At 38.1% G+C, this 16,559-nt stretch overlaps 1 protein-coding gene across 5 annotated transcripts in view; it reads left to right on the top strand.

Moving 5' to 3' along the window:
• Positions 1–16,559, top strand: part of SLIT2 (slit guidance ligand 2) — a 376,497-nt gene that overhangs the window by 276,205 nt on the left and 83,733 nt on the right. For 3 of the 5 annotated variants that reach the window (XM_042936808.1, XM_042936805.1, XM_042936804.1), the window contains 7 exons: positions 315–386; positions 4,518–4,661; positions 4,774–4,937; positions 5,910–5,933; positions 9,489–9,639; positions 12,499–12,573; positions 14,368–14,511. In XM_042936808.1, the coding sequence (XP_042792742.1) occupies positions 315–386; positions 4,518–4,661; positions 4,774–4,937; positions 5,910–5,933; positions 9,489–9,639; positions 12,499–12,573; positions 14,368–14,511 (774 nt within the window). The remainder of the gene's footprint in view (positions 1–314; positions 387–4,517; positions 4,662–4,773; positions 4,938–5,909; positions 5,934–9,488; positions 9,640–12,498; positions 12,574–14,367; positions 14,512–16,559) is intronic. The other 2 variants (XM_042936807.1, XM_042936806.1) reach the window with 1 other exon arrangement.

The raw sequence follows: 16,559 nt of genomic DNA, 5'->3' as shown, positions 1-16,559 counted from the left end.
TGTGTGTGTTGAAAAACATGACAATTTAACAGTGGACATTTCTATGAAAAGGCATTAAATAATGGAATGAGCTCACTTTTGTTAATTTTCTTTGTTTTTCAATGTTTTCTGAACTTTCTACCATATGTATATATCTGATCTATAATCAGGAAAAAACACATTTGCAAATTGAAGTTTGTTCACTCAACTATAGTTTTTATGATGTATGGAGTACTTACTAACCTCCTATATGCCTGAATACATATATTTTGGGTCAATTTGTTATGCTGGCTTGATGTCTAATTTCTTTTTCATTTAAATCATGTTTTTTTCAGTGTCCTCTATGGAAATAAGATCACGGAACTCCCAAAAAGTTTATTTGAAGGACTGTTTTCCTTACAGCTACTGTAAGTATTTGATTGTTTCTGATCTGTTGAACCAAATATAATATTTTAGTCAGTGTACCATCTCATATTTTCATGGAAGCTTCAGGAAAACTCGACCCCAAATGACATAGTTTAATGAAATGGAAAAGATTAGTCTAGTGCAGCTCACATTGATGGTGGTTATTTATTTGAGGACACAGCACTTTGAAGTTGTCTCAAAACCTTTCTCTCCACCCTGTCAGAAATATATGCTTCCTGGCTACTCTGTCATTTAAAGCTCGTGCAGTCCCTGCCCTTTGTGAAACTCTCTGTTTTGATTTAACAGTAGTTGGGAAGGAGAGTGACATAGTGATATGTTTATCCACCTTTGTCCAAAGAATGTGCAGGGGTAACAGTGCTGGAATAAGGGCCAGAGCACAGCAATAGCACCCAACTTGGTATATACTGAGAAAATTATCTACAAATCGCTGGATTGCATCTTTTAAAAACCATTCTGCTTAGACAATAGCTACCATTCATTTGTGTCAAAAGAATTTACTATACATACATGTATAAGAACAAAACCTGACCGCAAGTGTTTAAATGAATGCTCCTATGAAAAGGAAATTGGAAGAAGTATGCTAACATTAAGATGATTACTGTTAGATCATCAAATTCTGTTCAAATCACCAAACACACGTAGACTTCCGCATTCAGGGGATACAAAGATGACGATGATGTACTATGCTCTCTCAACTAGTTCACAACCAGTTGACTCTAAAATTCTTAAGTTTAAAATGGTACTTTCTCTGTCGAGTGTATACATTTGTTGGTGTCAGGGTTTGTACCACTGATCTTGTATAAATTTACTCCTAATCCCCCAAGACTTCCCAGACGTAGATCTCTTTCCTTACTGGGTAAATGTAAGTTCTTACTTACATCCTAGTCTTCATGTTTTAAATTTTTATCAGTATCAAGAAACATATTTTATATCACAGCCCAGTTTTCACACACAACACACACAGACACACACACATGAAGCAAATTGTTAACTAAATAATATTTAGCCTTACTGTGTGTAGTGCTCTCCATTTTGCTACATTCTCTCTCTCTCTGTATGTCTCCCCCTCTCTCTTTTCAATCTCTTTAATACTGTACAACCCAAAAAATTGATTTTACAAGAGACCAGTAAGTCATGATAAATACTGATCCTTATGCCCTAATGTCTTTATTTGGGTTTCAAATTATTTTTAACCCTTGAGGTGGACTCAGCAAATACTGTTTCTGATCTTTAATAGAATGACTCTGTATACATTACATACATTATAAATATAGCTATTGCTTTAGTCAAGCATTGTCTATATATTACCTGCTTCTCTGTCCTTCTTTTACATTCTCCTAGCACTGTTCTCCTTGCCATTTACTCATCATAATCTCTTGCTATCACTGGCCTGCTTAGTACCAACACTGAAAATAGCACCTTCTCTCCCCTTCCACACACACTTACTGGTCGTTGATGTAACAAACAGGTTAATAAACCACGGGATCTGTATGGAGATAAATCTTACTTAAAAAGCTATCTTTGTCCCTCAGCCTAATATTTTGTCCCTAGCTCAAGACCCATCCTTAAGCCTGCCAGGACTAAAGCAACACGATTATCTCTTTATGGCTCACTGAGAACTTGGTTAAGCATCTTAGATTTGCTTGAACAGATGAAAAGAAGTAAGTGAAAGGGACAGAAGGAAGTAATGTCTAACTCTTTCTTTCTCCTAATTTTCAGACCACATAATTTAAAGTAAGTACAAAATGCTCAAAACAGGCACCTTTTCCAATTGTCTTCCAGGCTCCCTACTTTGTCCTTCTCCTTACTTCTGCTCTCTGACTCCTTCATTTGGCTGACAGATTGGAGAACACAGTAGGTGTGACCTGTGTTGTGGCACAGAGTAGAGAAATGGGATTATCAGTCCACACATCAGACTAGTTCCTAAGCTTTTAAGAAAGCATTATGAGGACCACAGAGAAGGCCAAAATGTCAGGTCCTAAAGGGAGGTAAAAAAGAGGAGGAAAGAGAATCACCACAGGGAAGTCATAGCTTTGCAAGTATGTGGAATCCCTACAAATGCAAGTAAAACAGAGGTGCCGGCTCAGCTGGTGAAGCATCCAACTCTTTAATATTGGCTCAGGTCATGATCTCACAGTTCATGGGATTGAGACCTATGTTGGGTTCTGGGCTGACAGCGTGGAGCCTGCTTGGGATTCTCTCTCTCCCTCTACCTCTCTGCCCCTCCCCAGCTCATGCTCGCTCTCTCTCTCTCTCTCTCTCTCTCTCTCAAAAATAAATAAATTTTAAAAAAGCAAGTAAAACAGAAATACCCTATGTTAATTAGAGATTCTTATGACCAAAAGAGAAACCATTTTCAGTATATTAAATAAGGCATACAAACCGAAACCACAGAGCACATATATTTTGAGCTACTAAATATTTGTTTAAGTATCAAAGCACTAAAGTAAATGCTAATAGAGAAAAAAATATCAAAAAAAAATTCTCTGCTCATGGAGGGCAAATAAGTAGGCCTGCATAAAGTAGGTGCCAAGACTAAACAGCACTGAACAACTTGCTTGGGAACCCAGAGGAAGGAATACTTTAGTTGGATGGAAGGCATGCTCTGGAAAAGGCAAGCTTCCCGTGAGGCCATAATAGGCCACAGGGTTGAAGAAAGTGGAAGGCGGGGCAAGTATATTCCCAAAGGGAGTCCAACATGAATAAAAGCTGAGACATGATCTCATATACCCTACGAGAAAGGCGTTTGTCAAAGTATGATTTGTGAACCACAGTTTCACAGAACATTGATGTCAAATATTGAGAACATGTTGAAAAAAAAGAGTGTGTAGGATATTGTGTTAAACTAACTTAAGTGGATGTTTATAATGCAGGACCAGGGCCTTTAATATGCTTATGAACCATGTCACTCTCCAAGAGGGCTATAAAGTATTAATTCAACAACAGGTACTTATGGAGCACTTTAGTATGTGCTCAGCACGGGAGAAACATTAGGGAGCTAAACCGAGAAATAAGCCTGCTGTGTGGAGGCAACATGCAAATGACAGCAATGAAGTGAGAAGTAAATCAGGGGCGCCCGGGTGGCTCAGTCGGTTGAGCATCCAAGGCTTGATTTCGGCTCAGGTCATGACCTCACGGTTCATGAGATAGAGCTCTGCATTGGGCTCTACACTGACAGCACAGAGCCTGCTTGGGATTCTCCTCTCTCTCCTCTCTCTCCTCTCTCTCTGTCCCTCCCCCTGCTCTCTCTCTCTCTGTGTCAAAATAAATAAATAAATAAACATTAAAAAAAATAATGTAACAAGTAAATCATATACAGCAGAAAGAAATACACACTTAGGAAAACAAAAAAAAAGATCATAGTAAAGAAATCAAGTGTGTTAGAGGTTGAGGAAGGGCAAACGCAGGGGATGGTATTAAAGAGAGTGGTCAGGGTAGGCTGAATTGAGAAGGTAAGATTGGACCAGACTCAAAGAAGCAGAGTAGTCAGACAGCAGGGAAAAGAACATTCCAAGCTGACATCCCTACATGGAGACCTGTGTGGCTGTTGCTGAAGCAGCTGAGGGAAAGAACGTGGAGGTCACAGAGTCAGAAGGGGGCGCTAACAGTCCTATTGTGCCTTAAGGCAATTTGTCAGGACTTTGGTTTCCCTAAGAGCAGTTTGAGAGTTGTTGCCTGGCTTTGAAAGGAAAGTGATCTGTGTTTTAAAAGGCTCACTCTGGCTTCTGTTTTGAAAGTAGACGGAACTTCTTCACAGAGCAGCTGGAAAGACTAATGTTTTATGACGGGTTTTTTTTATGGCATCCTTGACTTCAGAAGTTGGCTCTGCTTTGTCTACTGCACTACCCTTCCACCTTCCAGAGAATATGTTTCATTATTTCTTCTGAATAAATGTATGAGTGCCACTAGATTTATTAAACTGCATGCCCTTCGCTTTATCTATAACCCCAAATCTTCCACCTGTGGTACCTAAATTATTACAGTTAAAATGTTAATGTTGAGGTTCAGAAAAATGTATTTGTTGATTTCTTGTATTTCTCAAGAAGGACAGAATCTTGAAGGTGGGTTAAGAAGATGCTGCACTTTAATTCTGCAACTATTTGATCAAACAGATTATTGAATGCCAACAAGATAAACTGCCTTCGGGTAGATGCTTTTCAGGATCTGCACAACTTGAACCTTCTCTCCTTGTACGACAACAAGCTTCAGACCATTGCCAAGGGGACCTTTTCACCTCTCCGGGCCATTCAAACCATGTATGTATCTATGGCTTGGATCAACTATGGTGACTGGTGTCTTCACTATGGATTTGAGAGTTGAGTTCATTGCAAGTCGAGTATAAAAGTGTTCTGTATGTGTTTCTGAAAGGCATTTGGCCCAGAACCCCTTTATTTGTGACTGCCATCTCAAGTGGCTGGCGGATTATCTCCATGTCAACCCCATCGAGACCAGTGGTGCCCGCTGCACCAGCCCCCGGCGTCTGGCAAACAAAAGAATAGGACAAATCAAAAGCAAGAAATTCCGTTGTTCAGGTAATTTCTTACTTCATGTGACATTTCACCTGTGTTACCAAAAACAGTGGTTATGGAGACCTAGAGACAGCTGGTTATCAGATCAATTATCAAACATTGTAGAATAGAGTTCTTTTACTTCTGTCCACAAAGAACCAAATAAAGAGAGCTGTAGACACAATTCATATAGCCCTCCTATATGTAATATTTTTAACACTATATCCAGCATAACAAATAGGCTACCAGCCAAGAAAAAAGATGCCTGGATACTTCATGCTGTATTTTTAGAATTTGAACTTCTAGCAAACTCAGAATACTTTTCAAGTCTGTTAAGTTGTATGTTTGTTGGATTATTCTCCATTGAAAAACTTTAGGTAATCAACCATGTTCTCATTTCTTCAGAAAGGGAACTGAGATTTAGTTAGGTGATTTGCTCAGGCTCAGAATTAGGGGGAAAGATTTCCCTATCCCTTGCTTCTCGCACCAAATGTGTTTTCTTATTTTTCATCCTCTTATTTCAAATAGGATTCTGAGAATAATTTTTTTTTTTTCCAAAAGGCCATCTTTTAGCATTTGGGGAATATCATACTTATTTATAAAAAACTAAATGTAGATACATTGTATTACCATTAAATAAAAGACCTACTGCATTGACATTTACTATTTGCTTTGGACTAATCTTTTCTGTTTTCTTACGATAAAACACATTCTGAATGTTTTGGGTAGTATGTTATCTGACTATTGCAGGGGTATTTCACATTCGGCAGTTAATTCATACTAAAAAGCTAATATCAAAACAAAGCTATTTATTGTCCTTGGTTCTAGATACATTTACTACTCCCTGTACATTATTATATCTCAGCCACTGCTGTGAATAGAATTCACTTAATTATCTATAGTGCCTTTAGTCCATTCTTAATCTAATATAACTCCTATCTCTGCTTGCTGACATTCAGGTGCATCTTCTATTTTTTTTTCTCTTTTTTTATTTAGCTAAAGAACAGTATTTCATTCCAGGTAGGTTTTGCTCGGTAGTAGGACTAACCACAGATACCCTTTCCTCACCTTATAAAATATAGCTTCTGAAACTTTGATGTGCATGCGTTTGAAAGTACAGTGGGTACTCTGTAGATAGATTTACTTCTGCATAGATCACTTGTAGCTGTTTCCTGAAAACCTGACCTTTGCATGCAGCTTCTGATGTTAAACTTATATATTATTAAACTCCCATCTTTTTTTTTTTCTCTCTCACTTTGGCACATTATCTAAAATTTCTCACAGTACCTAAAACGTTTGAACCTGTAGCCTTCTACTTAAATCATTTTCTCTCCTTATGTTGTATATCTGATCTTTCAACCTGTTTTTAAAATGTAGCTTATTGAGCTGGTTTTAAAGACAGAGACCTTTCTGTTGTCAAAGAACTAGTTCTACATGAAATCAGTTACCAACACATAGAATGAATTCTCTTTCCAACCATGAGATTTACTTTTTTGATGTCACTATACTAAAAATGTATGCCTTACTTTTTGTTTTATTTGGCTTACTGATGCTTCACTTTTTATACAAAAACAGCAACTTCCTGCTTGCTTACATACAGTTATATGTTGTTTGTGACTTAACAAAACTTAACAAACTTCTTGTATACCTGGAGTGACAATATAACTCCACAAAAACAATATTGACATGCATCCTGAAAGCATCAGGTGTTCATAGGCACGAAGTGCCTTGAATAATTTAAGCATATGAATGGAATGTGTTTTAGAAAAGTAATTGAAATGTTTTACCACTACAATCTCAACACTGTCAAGGCTGATGATTCTGGAACTAGCTCTTTGAAATATGTTTCTTCACTTCTTTTTTCCTTGCCTGCCAACTGTGTAAAATGCCTCTTGACTTGTTTGTTTTAGACCATTATATAAAAATATGTGTTAGTAATTAATTGGCTACATTTACCATCTCCTGGGGATATTCTAGACAATTATATATTTTAACACCTACCAATAAGAAGATTATTTATACAGTGTTAGTATGCAAAAACCATACTGATTTTTTAAAGGAGAGTACTGGGTTAGGTTTGGTCTTTATTTTAAAGAGATATGTGTTATTTACCTTTATTGAATTATAATTTGAATAATTTTGTTCATTTAATGGATTTTGTTTTATTACTTATTTTGAGCTTGAGTGATCAATAGTATTTTACATATTACACTGGCTACATAAGACATAACATGGTGGAAAGAACAGTTGATTGGCCTTCATTGGCAATCTTTAAAATTCATTATTTTTACCTCACTATTAAGCAGAAAGTCATCTGATAGCTATTACTTACCCAGAAAAAGCCATATTCTAAACACCAGAACACCTATAGGATAAAACATTAATATTGCTTAAATCCTCAAATTCTGCCAATTAATATAATTGTTACTGAATTCTTCAATTAATTACATTTAACTCTACTTTATTAATAATTTAGAAATTAATATTTCTGGATCACCAATTAAAGACCCAAAGTCAGATTGTTTTCATAAATTCTGATACAGTTTTGCCCATTTACTGACAGCAGTCAAAATATGCTTTCTTGGAAATACATTTTATATGTGATACCATAGCTTCATTTTCAATTTCTGTTAATTCAATTTGCATTAAAGCAATAATAATAGAAGTCAGGACTCAGAAGATTTCTTTGAGCCTTTTCTCCCTCTTTTTTGTTCTTATAGATTTCAATTAAAATTTTATCCTACCTAAACAGTCTCCATAAAAGAAACAACATTGTCATTGCGTAGAATGCAGATTATTTTAAATGTAAGATACCCAGAGTACCTGTCATGTAGACCTTGTTGCCAGTGTTTCTTCATTTCACTTTTAAAACGAAAGCCTAAACTGCATTACAAAAGTTCCTGAATAAATACCTTGGCATTCATTGCCAAATCTAATGAAATGATTATATTCAGCTTTGCAATCTGATGAGATTTTCATTTCATTTCCACTAAGTGACATTATTTATAAGTTGGAAAAATCATTAAAAAGCATGTAAGCCACCACCTAAGGATTAATCCAGATGGATTTGTTTGTAAAGATCTCCATGATTCGTTTTTCACTTCAGTTTGCTTGTTTACCTGCCTACCGTCATTCTATATGGCATTCTAGATACTATAGTGATAACTCAAAAGAAAATCTATCTTGCAGAGAGTTCATCATTTAAAGGAATCGACAAGAACCTAACTTGTGCTGTGCATCTTGTATGCCATTGCTTTTCCCGTAAGACCACTGTGCTTCAAAAAATTACTACAAAAGCTTGCAAAGCATGACGATTGCTGTCATACTATGCCTTTCCCCTCCAATTGCCATAGCAAGGAAAGAAGGAGGAGACCTTAGCTAGTTTTATGTATGTGTTTATTAATCTTAATCGAGATTACTCTTTCTTTCCTTCTTGGTGATTTTTACTTTTGCAGGAATTCACCATTTTGGCTGTAAGTAAAAGTGTCTGATCTGAAACACAATGTCCTCCCTTTTCAATCCTGATGTACCTTCTTCTAGTCTTGGTCTTTTGCGCCTTTTTTCCGCCCCCCAAGAAGAAACCACAGATCTTTTGAGCTTCTCTGTTGTCCTTGTAGCTCACCTTCAACTTCTTCCTGGATGTTGTTCCCGAAAGCTGTTGTTTCCATTCTGCAGTTCTGAGGAACAATGGAGGCACCTTTCAGTGTAGCCCCCTTCTTTGTGTTTCCAGGAAATCTTCGGTAGTAATACTCTTACTATGGTCATAAACATTCTGCGGGAAGAATGCATGTCATGTAAACAGTATTACGTTTCCAGAACGTCTGTAGCTTTTTCTCCTGCTTCCCTTCATCTTTCCTCTCGGTCTTACCCTTGGCCTAGTGGATGGTGTAGTGATTATGTAGCGAGATTTTCTGTTGTGCTTGATCTAACCATGTGGTTGCCAGGTATGAGTAAAACATGGTTCCGTCAAGCACCATGGAACGTCACGCAGCTTTCTACAGCATGACAAGCTGCTGAGGCTCAAATCAGGATTTACTGGTCTCTTTTTATAAAATCAAAATGAAAAAAGAGGGCTTTTTAGGCATTTCTGAAGATTATGTGAGAGGGAGAGAATACTAAAAGACCATAGAAAATTTAAAAACCTGAGTACATCTATTTGCCTTGAAAGCCCTAATTTAAAATGATATATAGGAACATGTTTATTACTGGATACATTTTAAATTCTCGACTCAGAGAAAAAAAATAAACTTTTTAACAATTAATAGCCATTGTATGATTAGCTGTCAAATAGGCTAGAATGGCTCATAACTGGATCAGCAGAAAGTACAGCTGTGAAAAGCTCATCTCTATTAATTTTTTCCTGTCCTGTGAATCTGGTTACTTTTTTTTCCAGCAAATTCCAAGCCCTTGTTTTAACCCTCTCCTGACATCCATTGACCAAAAATTCCCCAAGTTGTCTCCCTGCTGCATAATCTATAGTTATCTTACTATTTTTCTTCCTACAAATTAATGAATATTCTAACCTTTAGACTAAGTATCTTTTTTTTTTTTTCTTTTGGCTTGAATCCTCAATAGGTACAGAAGATTATCGATCAAAATTAAGTGGGGACTGCTTTGCAGATTTGGCTTGCCCTGAGAAGTGCCGCTGTGAAGGGACCACGGTAGATTGTTCCAATCAGAAACTCACCAAAATCCCAGACCACATTCCCCAGTACACCGCAGAGCTGTGAGTTCATCTCCTAACAAAATCCAGGTTGGGAGGGAGGGAATGAAAGCATCGAAGCAATGGAATTTTTGTCTTGCTCTTTTATTCTTGATGATTGCATTGATTTTAATGAACACGCATGGCCGTAACTCTTCTTTGTACAAAGATAGATTAGAGGCTATCTGACTTCATCTTTCTGGTCCAAGATACGACTCCAGAAGTTAATTTACTTCTCAAAAATTCAGTTAGCTCTTGATAATGCTAAGAATAAGAGCATTCATCTGATATTTCTTTCTTGGGTATTTATGCCCATACCCATTTCTAAAAATGTAATAGATTTCTAAGGGATATAGTCTTTCACAGCAACCAAATAAAGTACTTTGAGAGTCACCATTTTGAATCTCTGTATATTATGAATTAAAGCAGAGAGCCTTTATCCACTTTATTACTTCACGGACCTGAAGGTGGAAGGATTCAGTGATTATCAAGTATTACAGCACAGCGGGTAGGTTTTGATTTTCCTGAGTAATGGATAGCATAGCAGAAACACAAAAGAATAGTGAGATTAGATTTATATTTATAACCCTAACAAGGGCCTAGCACATACTAGGTGTTAAAATATGTTTGTTGAATCATTTATAGATTCTGTGCCATGTAAGGTTTGCCTTTAGTGACGTTATTTATAAAACTAATGCTAGTGTTCTAAAAATTGAAGAAAAACCTGGTGACATCTCATTGTTTTCGGAACATCTTAGCAACGTTTATGTATAGCACCATCTGGTATTTGCCAGTTACTTCTTTGCAAAGTCGGTTGTCCTTTTCTGCATGCATAACCCTTTTGTCTTCAACTACATTGTAGCTCCTTGATGACAGGGATTGTGTTTTATGGTTTATCTCCCACCATGCCTATATTCGCGCCTGTTACTTAATGAATTCTAAGCAATTTGAGTAATTTCAAATAATGTAATGCTTTCAAAGGGACGACAGAAACTACCCCGAGGCTGTAGTGATACTTTTTTTTTTTTTATTCCTGTTACTTTTTGAATCTATTTCATAGCTCCAGGATTTTTTGAAAAGTGTGAAAAACATGCAGTAAAAGGCCTGAACTCTATTTTATGGTCACGTAGGGAGTTGTGTGTATTGCCAATATTATTACAAACAATAATTCAAATTATATCTTCCTGCATGATAACAGCCTAAATAGGCTTACTTGTCAATTAAGAATTGCAACACTAACATCTAATTTATTATTCGGCAAAGTTTTTGTGTGTTTTAAGAAATTAGGAGCTTTTTAAATTATACATTTAAAAATCAGTACTGGGAAGAAAAGATTTTCAAATTATGTATCCAGTAGGGGACTTCTATCCAGAATATATAAAGAGCTATTACAACTCAACAATAAAAAAGGTATATTACCCAATTTAAAAGTGCTCAAATTATTTGTGTGCACATTTTTCTAAAAAAGAAATACAAATGACCAATAAGCACCTAAAAAAATGCTTTGTATCATGAAGCATTAGGGAACCATAAATCAAAACCACAGTGAGGTAACACATCCCCTAGAATGGCCATAAAAGCAAAAAAAGACAATAACAGGTGAGAGAAATTGGACCCCTCATGCATTGCTGGGGGAATATAAAATGACACAGCATCTTTGGAAAACAGTTTGGCTATTCATCAAATTGTTAAATATAGTTTTACTATGTAACCCAGCAATTTCACATCAGTGTAAATATCCAAAGAAATCAAAAACATGTATCTACACAAAAACTTCTACCCCAATGTTGGTAGCAGCACTATTCATGATAATCAAAAAAAGTAGAAACAACCCAAATATCCATCAGCTGATAATGGGATAAACAAAATTGGCATGTCCATAGACTGGAATATTATTTGGCCACAAAAAGGAATGAAGTGCTGACATACGCTAAACATGGATGAACCTTGTAAACATTGTGTAAAGTGAAAAAAGCCACACTTTTCATGAATTCATTTGTATGAAACATCCAGAATAGGAAACTCCATACAGACAGAAAGTAAATTAGTGGTTGCCAGGGACTGAGGCAGTGAGGGAAGCAAATTGAGAGTGACTTCTGATGGGTATGAGATTTCTTCTTGGTGGTGGATATATTCTGGGATTAGGCAACAAACATAGTTGCACAGATTTGTGAATACACTAAAAACCACTAAATTGTACACTGTAAAAGAGTGACTTTTATGGCATATAAACTGCATATCAAAAAATCCATTAGTAAAAAATATTTGCAGCAAGTGGTTAGAAAAAATGGTTTAAAATGCTTTTTGGGAGAAAAATGCTTTGGGGGAGGAGAGACAATAGTGGAAAAAAGTTTGAGAAAGTTTGTTCTATAAATTACTGAGTGAGAGCTAGTTTTCATTTTTCAACGTTTTTTTTTTTGTTTTTTTTTTTTTTTTGTTTTTTTTTTTTTTTTTTTTTTGGGACAGAGAGAGACAGAGCATGAACAGGGGAGGGGCAGAGAGAGAGGGAGACACAGAATCGGAAACAGGCTCCAGGCTCCGAGCCATCAGCCCAGAGCCTGACGCGGGGCCTGAACTCACGGACCGCGAGATCGTGACCTGGCCGAAGTCGGACGCTTAACCGACCGCGCCACCCAGGCGCCCCGCTAGTTTTCATTTTTGATCATTGGTTTTCCTTATTATATGCTTCTTCATATTTTATTTTGATCATTGAAATTTGAGTGAAATGGGGAAAAATCAGTACTTCCACAGATTTTCTGTGGCATGTGTTCTCTATTTTACTTTGGAATAATTATTAAATGATCTTACAATTCTGTTATGAGAAATAAAATCTAATCCCTTCCTAACTGTTGGTAATGAATGTTTTGTTTCTTTTTTTCTGAGGCGTCTCAATAATAATGAATTCACAGTGTTGGAAGCTACAGGAATCTTCAAGAAACTTCCGCAGTTACGTAAAATGTAAGCCGTGCATTAGCCACCTTTTAAGATTTCTGTGGTGTTTTGTTGTGTTTTTCACATCCCTTTGCAATTTTATTCAGATTTCTTTGGAAATTGGAAACTATAAAAGGCCGGGCGAAATTTCCATACAATGACTACCTGTGACATGATTTTAGGGTAATTTCTGAGAGGAGTTTCAAGCGATGCCAACCACGTTTTCTCTAACAGAGCCCCTAGCATCTTATTTTAATTCAGACAGCTGGTTTGTTATGTGGCCACAGCAGGAATTCAGCAATCTAAGCACATTAGAAATGGGTGCGGTAATGTTTTGTAACTTCCTTTACTATTCCCTAAACCACGCTGTTATATCTCTTTCAGCACATTCATGTCAACTATTTGACTTTTTGCTTCATTAAACTTTCATTAGAAGATAGTCAAAATTAATGATTGGTAAACTGGCTTGATAGCTCATCTGTGTTACTACATATCCACAACTCATATTTTAAAATCAGTTTATCAACTCAGCAGTTTCAGTAACACTCAGACAATATTCCCCTCCCCTGAGGAGGTGGAAGGGTGGGAGGGACAGAACAGAGGTCAAGTATGTAAGGCCAATGGAACAGCCTCCATCTGAGAGGAAACGTTGAAAGGAGAAAAGGAGCATTGTTCTGTTTCATATGTGTATCTGGCCCATGGTCACACTGACTTGTAAGTGGCAGAGTAGTCTACTTCCTGTGCACTTGACTCCCATATTATACTGCATCCCAAAGAGTTTCATATTATTTCATTTTTCTCCTTTTCACTGGCACTGATTGCTCTTACTTTTTATTCATACCTTTCAATTCAACACATATTTATTGAGCAACTCCTACATGCAGTGCTCTGAGAGGAGTAAAACGATACATAAAAATGATCCTTGTTCTGGGAGCACTCTGGGTCTTTGAGTGAGCAATGAGAAAAGGAAAGATAGAACCTGTAGCAAGGGGTTACCTCAGTTGGATGTTTTTGCCCTCTGGGCAAGCATTGTAGTATTTTGTGTTACACAGGAAATTGACAGTTAAGTTGGCTGTTTTAACACATTATTATAATAAGAAGTTTTACTGGGAACAAACCCCTATTCTGATACATTTCTTTTATTTTTTAATTTTTTTAATGTTTATTTATTTTTGAGAGAGATAGAGACAATGCGAGTGGGTTAGGGGCAGAGAGAGAGAGGGAGACACAGATCTGAAACAGGCTCCCGGCTCGGAGCTGTCAGCACAGAGCCCGACGTGGGGCTCGAACTCACGAGCTGTGAGATCATGAACTGAGCCAAGGTCGGACACTCAACCGACTGAGCCACCCAGGCGCCCCTATTCTGATACACTTCTGATGCTATCTAAATGTTCACACATTTAACCCATCTTTCTTCTCTCTACCCAATTGCCTTCTTTTAGTCATTAATTCATTCAGTAGTCTTTGGGGCATTTCTTTAAAAAGTTCCTTTTGAAGTATTGTGCTGAATATAAAGGTTTATACAACTCAATACCTGACCTCAACAATGTTAGACTTCTAGTGACCCTTGAAGATCATTTTGACGTTGATTGGGCTGGTATTTTTCACCATAGACATTCTCCCCCAATATTATCATCAGTTTGGTTCAATGGAATAGGAAGTGTGGTGTCTTTTCAGAACCTGTGGTGCTGGGCAGTGAAAAGCTTGGAAATTATGGAAGAATTTGTTTAGTAGAAGAAAATGGTCAGACATGTTGTCTCAATGCCCTTGTTGAAAGAAATAGCTTAAAATCTTGATTTCAACATTTTTTTTTTAATTTAGAAACTTTAGCAACAATAAGATCACAGACATTGAAGAGGGAGCATTTGAAGGAGCATCAGGTGTAAATGAAATACTTCTCACGAGTAATCGTTTGGAAAACGTTCAGCATAAGATGTTCAGGGGATTAGAAAGCCTGAAAACTTTGTAAGTATTCTCATCTGCATTGTGATTCTTCCATCACAGAACTGTAGTTCACTGGTCATTATAAGTCCAGGTGGGGGAGTAGCTCAGACTCCTCCTCACCCTACCATCTCAACGTCTGTCTACATCTCTCTCTCACAGATACACACACGCATGTGCGCGCACACACACACACACACACACACACACACACACACACATCCTATGCGTGCAAACATTCCCTTCCTAGAATCCCCCAGACTTCGGTGTGTTGCTTGCAAAAGATCGAGAATGTCTCCCGATGGCTGATTCCTCAGCAAAAAAGATTGCCCTTGTTCCAGTGCTGGTGCAGATTTCCCCCCTTCCCTGGTTCTGCCTCCGAATGTTCATTCTCTTGCCTTTTCATCAAACGCCTCCATCTAACACTCACTCTTGGCCCCAGGGGTCTAGCTTCAGAATCCAATCCAACCCCTGTGGCACAGAATAACTAACGGTTCATCGGGAAACCACCTTTGTCTGCTCCTGTGAGGTCTTAGTGAAAAAGAGACTGACTGATGGTAGGTCGTGAACCGTCTATTTCAAAGCAACACGCTAAGAGTTGTGCCTACTTGCTTGGGGGTAGGCAGGTTGGGACAAAGAAATTCGTTATGTTTCCAAAAAGTTGTTGACCAAAGAGGACAGGGATTGGATTGAATAGCAAAAACCGCACTTTATGTTCACTTAAATTTTCTACGGTGCATATATGTAGTTTTTATTCTCTCGTAAGTATATAATTATGTTTGACAAAAGTGGCAACCTAAAATTGGAAGATGTACAAATCAACACTCTGAAGCGTTTGGAGGACATGAAGGAAACTATTTGTAACCAAGAAGCAACTGATGGTGATCACAGTGGAGAGAGGTCCACACTCTACTGTCTCTCCTAAACTGTCACCCTGTCCCTCAGAGCCACAACCAGAAGGGTGAATACTTGAGGACATCCCTTGCCTGCTCTTTATCTGGTGCAGAGGGAGAAGACCATTTCCCCAGCCGGCGTGGATGTGTTCCTAGCATCCTGAATTCAAGTCCTACTGAAAATGTCTGCCCATGAGTGTAGACGTTTGCTCCTGAGCCTCCCAGGAATAGAGTGAAACCTAACATCCAGCAGGGCTAGCCTGCAGCCCTCCCACAGACTAACTTGAGCCCCTTCAAAACGTTATGCAAATAGTCTTTTAGCCTTTTTATGGAGGAGATACCGAGGAGAGGGTAGAGGAGAGCAGAGAAAATACACCACAGGCGGCTGCATCTGTTCCTGCCCCCACCTCCCTCGGCCAGGCTGCTTCAGGCAACTCTGCAAAACACGAATCCTACAAGCAGAAGCATCTTTTGTTGGAAGATAGTTGAGGGACTGCTTGTTACTGGCACCTTCTTGAAGAGGCAGCGTGGGGGTTGGGCAGAGGAGGGGAAGGGGGTGAGGAAGGAGTCTGTATCCCGCCTACATCAGTCTGCCTTGGGCTGCCATAGCACGATACCTCAGACTGATGACTTAAGCCACAGAAATTTGTTTTCTCACAGTTCTGGAGCCTAGAAGTCCAAGATCAAGGTGCTGAGAGGGTTGGTTTCTAGTGAGATTTCTTTCTTGACTTGTAGTTGAAACCTTCTCCTTCTACTCTTACATGCACTTTCCTCTGTGTACAGAGAGAGAATGCTGTGGTGTCCCTTCCTCTTTGTATAAGGACACCAGTCCTAAAAGATTAGAGTCCCACCCTCAGGACCTCATTTAACTTTAATTACCTCCATCAAGACCCTGTCTCCAGATATGGTCACATTGGGGCTCAGGACTCCGACCTATGAATTTTGGAACACATAGTCAAGTTCATAACACCATCCCAAGCAGCTTATTCCAGTGTTTTCTTCTGACCAGTTTCTTTCGCAGGACTCTCCCTGAGACAAGTCCTCTAAATTCACTTTCTCCTTCATTATATTTCTAGCGATGTTTTTGTGCCCCAGATGTTTGGGCACAAACAGATGTGAGTGGCTCTGTCTTTAACCCACTCTGCCACACAAGAATACTAGAGCATTTTAGAGCCAAGC

Source organism: Panthera leo, chromosome B1 (assembly GCF_018350215.1).
Source record: "Panthera leo isolate Ple1 chromosome B1, P.leo_Ple1_pat1.1, whole genome shotgun sequence".
NCBI lineage: Eukaryota > Metazoa > Chordata > Mammalia > Carnivora > Felidae > Panthera > Panthera leo.
The sequence above is the reverse complement of the archived record's forward strand: the minus strand, read 5'-3'. Positions and strand labels throughout refer to the sequence as shown.